This window comes from Coregonus lavaretus (genome assembly GCF_964263955.1).
Source record: "Coregonus lavaretus genome assembly, chromosome: 2".
Taxonomy (NCBI): Eukaryota; Metazoa; Chordata; class Actinopteri; order Salmoniformes; family Salmonidae; genus Coregonus; species Coregonus lavaretus.
The window spans coordinates 63,279,349-63,288,480 of record NC_139989.1 but is presented as its reverse complement, the minus strand read 5'-3'; the positions used below and the strand labels follow the sequence as shown (position 1 = coordinate 63,288,480).

General features: G+C 47.3%; 1 protein-coding gene across 1 annotated transcript; it reads right to left on the bottom strand.

The window, feature by feature from the left end:
• Nucleotides 1-319: 319 nt before the first annotated feature.
• LOC311140110 (ribonuclease inhibitor-like) lies at nucleotides 320-8,929 on the bottom strand (the record flags this gene model as incomplete). The annotated part of the gene is made up of 4 exons (XM_084175047.1): nucleotides 320-1,107; nucleotides 1,328-1,452; nucleotides 4,231-4,404; nucleotides 8,754-8,929. The coding sequence occupies 4 exons, from the start codon at nucleotides 8,927-8,929 to the stop codon at nucleotides 581-583; spliced, it is 1,002 nt and encodes a 333-aa protein (XP_084031173.1). The 3' UTR covers nucleotides 320-580.
• Between the last annotated feature and the right edge of the window lie 203 nt (nucleotides 8,930-9,132).

Sequence of the window (9,132 nt, the reverse complement as noted above, 5' to 3'; positions counted from 1 at the left end):
GTGTGTGTGTGTTCAGTGTGTGTGTGTCCAGTGTGTTTGTGTCCAGTGTGTTTGTGTCCAGTGTGTGTGTCTGTGTGTGTGTGTGTGTCCAGTGTGTGTGTGTCCAGCGTGTGTGTGTCCAGCGTGTGTTCAGCGTGTGTGTTCAGCGTGTGTGTGTTCAGTGTGTGTCCAGTGTGTAGTGTGTGTGTGTGTGTCTAGTGTGTGTGTGTCCAGTGTGTGTGTGTCCAGTGTGTGTATGTCCAGCGTGTGTGTGTCCTGCGTGTGTGTGTGTGTCCAGTGTGTGTTTGTCCAGTGTGTGTGTGTGTGTGTGTGCGTGTGCAGTGTGTCCAGTGTGTGTGTGTCCAGTGTGTGTGTGTGTTTTCAGTGTGTGTGTGTGTCCAGTGTGTGTGTGTCCAGTGTGTGTGTGTGTTTTCAGTGTGCGTGTGCAGTGTGTCCAGTGTGTGTGTGTCCAGTGTGTGTGTGTGTTTTCAGTGTGTGTGTGTGTGTCCAGTGTGTGTATGTGTGTGTGTGTGTGTGTGTGTGTGTCCAGTGTGTGTGTCCAGTGTGTGTGTGTGTGTGTCAGTGTTACCATGGTTATTATTTACAGGGACACTGAGGAGTCATCATAATAAACCCTAAACCCTGGATAGAGGGGCTCAGTGAATGTGGTGTAGAATGTGTTCAGGTGGGTCAGTGTGTCAGAGGAGACTCTGTAGAAGGACAGAGTGCCGGCTGGCCAGTCCAGATACACTCCTACTCTGTGGGAGCTGGAGGAGGGGATGTCTATGGTAGTTAAGTTATCATTGTGACAGGCTCTGAAACTGTTGTCAGAGCAGAACAGACTCCAGGACTTGTCATTGCCTCCAATCAGACAGTCATAACCCCTTCCTCTCCTGTTGATTCCTTTATATGTCACTCCTATATCAGCCCTTTCCCCACTCCACTCTACCTCCCAGTAACAGCGCCCAGTCAGACCCTCCCTACACAGCACCTGTCTACAGTCCTCAAATCTCTCTGGGTGATCAGGATACGGCTGCTCCTCTGTCCTACATGTCACCTTTCTGTTCTCCTCAGACAGAGAGACGAATCTGTTTACTGTGTTTAGGTCCAGTGTGAGATCACAGACATCTGATGGATGAAACCAGACACAATATTAGAAATCATCATCATTCACATTAGAATGTTAACTCACTTTTCACTAATTCATTTAATGTAGATGTTTCTAGGTATCATAAGGAGAAGTTAAGGTAACTTGAGACTTGTTGAATGGTTTTAAGATTGTTTGTCTTAACTAGCCTGATAACTCCAACATGTCTGATATGAACATTGATATAAACCCTCTACATACTTGAGTTTCTCCAGTCTCCTTGGTGATTGTAGCTCAGGTCCAGCTCTCTCAGGTGTGAGGGGTTTGACTTCAGAGCTGAGACCAGAGAAGCACAGCCTTCCTCTGTGACTAGACAGCCTGACAGCCTGCAAAGAGTCAAATCATATTAAAACCACACTGCTATTCTTTGGTGGTGAAAATAGTGGCAGTATATTTTTTCAACATATTCAGATATATCAGTGTCCTGCCATATATATTTATAAATGAATGTATCGTTATTAGAAATTATCATAATATTGCTTGTAGAGAGAAAAATGTATAGTACAAATATTTGAGTAGACTGACCAGAGCAGTTTAAAAAGCAGTATCAGTCAAAAGACAGACAGTGAGGTATCAGATTTAGATTGTATTGAGTATACAGTCCACATCATATCTAGTTCGACAGTGAAGCTAACATTTTAAATGTGGCTCTATATTCCAGCATTGTGAATTTGAGATCAAATGTTTCATATGAGGTGACAGTATATAATGTCACCTTTTATTTGAGGGTATTTTCATACATTTTTGTTTCACCGTTTAGAAATGAAAGCACTTTATGTATCTATTCCCCACACTTGAAGAAGTGATAAGTATTCTGACACACACACACACACACACACACACACACACACACACACACACACACACACACACACACACACACACACACACACACACACACACACACACACTCACTCACAGTCAGTCAGTCAGTATATAACTTTGTGTGTCCAGTGTGTGTGTTTGGTTGTGTGTCTAGTGTGTTTGTGTCAAGTGTGTGTGTGTTTGTCTCCAGTGTGTGTGTGTCCAGCGTGTGTGTGTGTCCAGTGTGTGTTTGTGTCGTGTGAGTGTGTCCAGTGTATGTGTCCAGTGTGTGTGTGTGTGTGTGTGTGTGTACAGTGTGTGTGTGTGTGTGTGTTTGTCCAGTGTGTGTGTATGTGTGTGTCTACTGTGTGTGTGTGTGTCTAGTGTGTGTGTGTGTGTGTGTGTCTAGTGTGTGTGTCCAGTGTATCTGTGTCCAGCGTGTGTGTGTCCAGTGTGTGTGTCCAGTGTGTGTGTGTGAGTGTCCAGTTTGTGTGTGTGTGTGTCCAGTGTGTGTGTATGTATGTGTGTGTGTGTGTGTCCAGTGTGTGTGTGTATGTGTGTCCCCAGTGTATGTGTGTGTCCAGTATATGTGTGTGTCCAGTGTGTGTGTGTGTATCCAGTGTGTTTGTGTCCAGTGTGTGTGTGTGTGTCCAGTGTGTGTGTGTGTGTGTGTCCACTGTGTGTGTATGTGTCCAGCGTGTATGTGTGTGTCCAGCGTGTGTGTCCACCAATTGTGCATGTTCTCCCACTTAAAAAGATGAGAGAGGCCTGTAATTTTCATCATAGGTACACGTCAACTATGACAGACAAAATGAGAGAAAAAAATCCAGAAAATCACATTGTAGGATTTTTAATGAATTGATTTGCAAATTATGGTGAAAAATAAGTATTTGGTCACCTACAAACAAGCAAGATTTCTGGCTCTCACAGACTTGTAACTTCTTCTTTAAGAGGCTCCTCTGTCCTCCACTCGTTACCTGTATTAATGGCACCTGTTTGAACTTGTTATCAGTATAAAAGACACCTGTCCACAACCTCAAACAGTCACACTCCAAACTCCACTATGGCCAAGACCAAAGAGCTGTCAAAGGACACCAGAAACAAAATTGTAGACCTGCACCAGGCTGGGAAGACTGAATCTGCAATAGGTAAGCAGCTTGGTTTGAAGAAATCAACTGTGGGAGCAATTATTAGGAAATGGAAGACATACAAGACCACTGATAATCTCCCTCGATCTGGGGCTCCACGCAAGATCTCACCCCGTGAGGTCAAAATGATCACAAGAACGGTGAGCAAAAATCCCAGAACCACACGGGGGGACCTAGTGAATGACCTGCAGAGAGCTGGGACCAAAGAAACAAAGCCTACCATCAGTAACACACTACGCCGCCAGGGACTCAAATCCTGCAGTGCCAGACGTATCCCCCTGCTTAAGCCAGTACATGTCCAGGCCCGTCTGAAGTTTGCCAGAGTGCATTTGGATGATCCAGAAGAGGATTGGGAGAATGTCATATGGTCAGATGAAACCAAAATAGAACTTTTTGGTAAAAACTCAACTCGTCGTGTTTGGAGGACAAAGAATGCTGAGTTGCATCCAAAGAACACCATACCTACTGTGAAGCATGGGGGTGGAAACATCATGCTTTGGGGCTGTTTTTCTGCAAAGGGACCAGGACGACTGATCCGTGTAAAGGAAAGAATGAATGGGGCCATGTATCGTGAGATTTTGAGTGAAAACCTCCTTCCATCAGCAAGGGCATTGAAGATGAAACGTGGCTGGGTCTTTCAGCATGACAATGATCCCAAACACACCGCCCGGGCAACAAAGGAGTGGCTTCGTAAGAAGCATTTCAAGGTCCTGGAGTGGCCTAGCCAGTCTCCAGATCTCAAACCCATAGAAAATCTTTGGAGGGAGTTGAAAGTCCGTGTTGCCCAGCGACAGCCCCAAAACATCACTGCTCTAGAGGAGATCTCCATGGAGGAATGGGCCAAAATACCAGCAACAGTGTGTGAAAACCTTGTGAAGACTTACAGAAAACATTGACTGTGTCATTGCCAACAAAGGGTATATAACAAAGTTTTGAGAAACATTTGTTATTGACCAAATACTTATTTTCCACCATAATTTGCAAATAAATTCATTAAAAATCCTACAATGTGATTTTCTGGATTTTTTTTCTCATTTTGTCTGTCATAGTTGACGTGTACCTATGATGAAAATTACAGGCCTCTCTCATCTTTTTAAGTGGGAGAACTTGCACAATTGGTGGCTGACTAAATACTTTTTTTCCCCACTGTACTTGAGTTTCTCCAGTCTGCAGTGTGGATCCTCCAGTCCAGCAGAGAGCAGTCTGACTCCTGAGTTTCCTGGGTGATTGTAGCTCAGGTCCAGCTCTCTCAGGTGTGAGGGGTTTGACTTCAGAGCTGAGACCAGAGAAGCACAGCCTTCCTCTGTGACTAGACAGCCTGACAGCCTGCAAGAGTAAAATCCTATTAAAATCCCACTGTTATTATTTGGTGGTGAAAATATTTTTTTTCAACATTTTCAGATACATCAGAGTCCTGAAACCTGCCATATCTATTCATATATGTATATATACACTACCAGTAAAAGGTTTGAACACACCAACTCATTCAAGTTTATTTTATTTTTTACTATTTTTTACATTGTAGAATAATAGTGAAGACATCAAAACTATGAAATAACACATATGGAATCATGTAGTAACCAAAGAAGTGTTAAACAAATCAAAATATATTTTATATTTCAGATTATTCAAATAGCCACCTGTCACGCCCTGGCTCTGGGGACACTTATGTTGAGCCAGGGTGTGTAGATCTATGTTCTCTATTTCTATGTTGGCCTGAGTGACTCCCAATCAGAGGCAATGAGTGTCAGCTGTTTGCTGGTTGTCTCTGATTGGGAGCCATATTTAAACTGTCGGTTTTTCCTTTGTTTTTTGTGGGTTCTTGTTTCAAGTTGGTTGTGTTTGACCGTGTACTGTCACGTTACCGTCTTTGTTGTTTTGATCGCGTTTCGCTCAATAAAAGAGTATGTTTGCCTGCAACGCTGCGCCTTGGTCCTCATCTGTTCCCGACGAACGTGACAGAAGAACCCACCAAGACAGGACCAAGCAGCGTGAAGAGCAGAGAGGTTGGTCTATGGAGCAGTGGAGTAAGAGTCTCGACTGGGCCAAGCCAAGTGAGGAGCAGAAAGGTTGGACTTTGAAGCAGTGGAGTAAGAGTCTCGACTGGGCCAAGCCAAGTGAGGAGCAGAAAGGTTGGACTTTGAAGCAGTGGAGTGAGTGTCTGGCTAGAGACATGGAGGCCTGGTCCAAGAGGAGAGCCGCCCAGAAATTTTTTAGGGGGGGGCTCACGACGTGTACGTCGGGGCAGCAGGAGGCCGCGATAGAGCGGTCCAGCGGGTTGGCAGAGGAGGCCGCCAGGTTAAGGGGGCCACTGGTCACTAAGGGGAAGGAAAGTGTGGAGGCACGGCGAGAGGTACTGGGGTGTGTTACCAGTCCGGTCCGGCCCGTTCCTGATCCCTGCATAGGGCCAGGGGTGTGTGTCCCCAGTACGGTCCGGCCTGTCCCTGTTCCTCGCATCGAGCCTGTGGTGCGTGTCGTCAGCCCGGCCCGGCCTGTTCCTGCTCCCCGCACCGAGCCTGTGGTGCGCGTCGCCAGCCCGGCCCGGCCTGTTCCTGCTTCCCGCACCAAGCCTATGGTGCGCGTCGCCAGCTCGGCCCGTCCTGTTCCTGCTCCCCGCACCAGGCCAATGGTGTGCGTCGCCAGCCCGGCCCGTTCTGTTCCTGTTCTCCGCACCAGGTCAATGGTGCGCGTCGCCAGCCCAGTCCGGCCCATTCCTGATCCCCGCACCAAGTCTGTGGTGCGTCTCGTCAGCCCGGCTCGGCCCGTTCCTGCTCCCCGCACCAAGTCAGTGGTGCGCTTCGTCAGCCCGGCTCGGCCCATTCCTGCTCCCCGCACCAAGTCTGTGGTGCGTTTCGTCAGCCGGGTCCGGCCCGTTCCTGCTCTCCGCACCAAGTCTGTGGTGCGCGTCGCCAGCCCAGTCCGGCCCATTCCTGCTCCCCGCACCAGGCCAGTGGTGTGCGTCGTCAGTCCAGCACGGCCCGTGCCTGTTCCCCGCACCAAGCCAGGGGTGCGTATCGTCAGCCCGGCTCGGCCCGTTCCTCCTCCACGCACCAAGCCAGGGGTGTGCATCGTCAGCCCGGTCCGGTCCATTCCTGCTCCACGCACCAAGCCAGGGGTGTGTATCGTCAGCCCGGTCCGGCCAGTTGCTACTCCACGCACCAAGCCAGGGGTGCGCATCGTCAGCCCGGTCCGGTCCGTTCCTGCTCCACGCACAAAGGCAGGGGTGCGTGTCGTTAGTCCGGCTCCGGCCAGCGGGGCCAGACCGGACCAGGGGTACTTTGGGGGGTTGGAGAGGGAGTGGGGATCGGGCCCAGAGCCGGATCCGCCGCCAAGGCGGAGTGCCCACCCGGTCCCTCCCCTGTGGTATTTAGTTGGCGCGGTCGGAGTCCGCGCCTTTAGGGGGGGGTACTGTCACGCCCTGGCTCTGGGGACACTGTTATGTTGAGCCAGGGTGTGTAGATCTATGTTCTCTATTTCTATGTTGGCCTGAGTGACTCCCAATCAGAGGCAACGAGTGTCAGCTGTTTGCTGGTTGTCTCTGATTGGGAGCCATATTTAAACTGTCGGTTTTTCCTTTGTTTTTTGTGGGCTCTTGTTTCAAGTTGGTTGTGTTTCACCGTGTACTGTCACGTTACCGTCTTTGTTGTTTTGATCGCGTTTCGCTCAATAAAAGAGTATGTTTGCCTGCAACGCTGCGCCTTGGTCCTCATCTGTTCCTGACGAACGTGACACCACCCTTTGCCTTGATGACAGCTTTGCACACTCTTGGCATTCTCTCAACCAGCTTCATGAGGTAGTCACCTGGAATGCATTTCAATTAACAGGTGTGCCGCCTTAAAAGTTAATTCGTGGAATTTATTTCCTTCTTAATGTGTTTGAGCCAATCAGTTGTGTTGTGACAAGGTAGGGGGGTATACAGAAGATAGCCCTATTTGGTAAAAGACCAAGTCCATATTATGGCAAGAATAGCTAAAATAAGCAAAGAGAAACGACAGTCCATCATTACTTTAAGACATGAAGGTCAGTCAATACGGAACATTTCAAGAACTTTGACATTTTCTTCAAGTGCAGTCGCAAAAAACATCAAGCGCTATGATGAAACTGGCTCTCATGAGGACCGTCACAGGAATGGAAGACCCAAAGTTACCTCTGCTGCAGAGGATAAGTTCATTAGAGTTACCAGCCTCAGAAATTGCAGCCCAAAAAAATGCTTCACAGAATTCAAGTCACAGACACATCTCAACATCAACTTTTTAGAGGGGACTGTGTGAATCAGGCTTTCATGATCGAATTGCTGCCAAGAAATCACTACTAAAGGACACCAATAAGAAGAAGAGACCTGCTTGGGCCACGAGCAATGGACATTACACCGGTGGACATTTGTCCTTTGGTCTGGAGTCCAAATTTGAGATTTTTGGTTCCAACCGCTGTGTCTTTGTGAGAAGAGGTGTGGGTGAACGGATGATTTCCGCATGTGTAGTTCCCACCGTAAAGCATGGAGGAGGAGGTGTTATGGTGTGGGGGTGCTTTGCTGGTGACACTGTCTGTGATTTATTTCGAAATCAAGGCACACTTAACCAGCATGGCTACCACAGCATTCTGCAGCGATACGCCATCCCATCTGGTTTGGGCCATTTGTTTTTCAACAGGACAATGACCCAACACACTTCCAGGCTGTGTAAGAAGAGTGATTGAGTCCTGCATCAGATGACCTGGCCTCCATAATCACCCAACCTCAACCCAATTGAGATGGTTTTGGATGAGTCGGACAGCAGAGTGAAGGTCAAGCAGCCAACAAGTGCTCAGCATATGTCTCCTGAGTGGCGCAGTGGTCTAAGGCGCCGCATCGCAGTGTTAACTGTGCCACTAGAGATCCTGGTTCGAATCCAGGCTCTGTCGCAGCCGGCCGCGACCGGGAGACTCATGGGCAGCGCACAATTGGCCCAGCGTCGTCCAGGGTAGGGGAGGTAATGGCCGGCAGGGATGTAGCTCAGTTGATAGAGCATGGCGTTTGCAACGCCAGGGTTGTGGGTTCGATTCCCACGGGGGGCCAGTATAAAAAAATATATATATATGCATTCACAAACTGTAAGTCGCTCTGGATAAGAGCGTCTGCTAAATGACTAAAATGTAAATGTAAAATGTATATGTGGGAACTCCTTCAAGACTGTTGGAAACGCATTCCAGGTGAAGCTGGTTGAGAGAATGCCAAGAGTGTGCAAAGCTGTCATCAAGGCAAAGGGTGGCTATTTGAAGAATTTCAAAAAATAAAATATATTTTCATTTGTTTAACACTTTTTTGGGTTACTACATGATTCCATATTTGTTATTTCATAGTTTTGATGTCTTCACTATTATTCTACAATGTAAAAAATAATAAAAATAAAGAAAAACCCTTGAATGAGTAGGTGTGTCCAAACTTTTGACTGGTACTGTATATAAATGAATTAATGTATCATTATTAAAAGTAGATAACATGTTTCTAAACACTACTAAATTAATCCTTGTGTGTGTGTGTGTCCAGTGTGTGTGTGTTCAGTGTGTGTGTGTGTCCAGTGTGTGTGTGTGTGTGTGTGTGTGTGTCCAGTGTGTGTGTGTGTCAAGTATGTGTGTGTGTCCAGTGTGTGTGTGTCCAGTGTGTGTGTGTGTTCATTGAGTGATACAGGAATACTGACCTCAGAGTCTCCAGTTTATAGTGGGGATCCCCCAGTCCAGCAGAGAGATGCTTCACTCCTGAATCCTTCAGGTCATTGTTACTCAGATGCAGCTCTCTCAGGTGTGAGGGGTTTGACTTCAGAGCTGAGACCAGAGACGCACAGCCTTCCTTTGTGAGTCCACAGAATGACAGCATGACAAAGAGATCATCATGATTTCACTAACACACTGTTAATTTAACACCAGTAGTGTAGAAGGACAATTGGAGATGCATTTGGTTTATTCTCTTAAACAACATATAGATTCATCTTCCGTCTCCTAGAATTGTATGGTCATCAAATCAAATCAAATGTTATTTGCCACATGCGCCGAATACAACAGGTGTAGACATTACTGTGA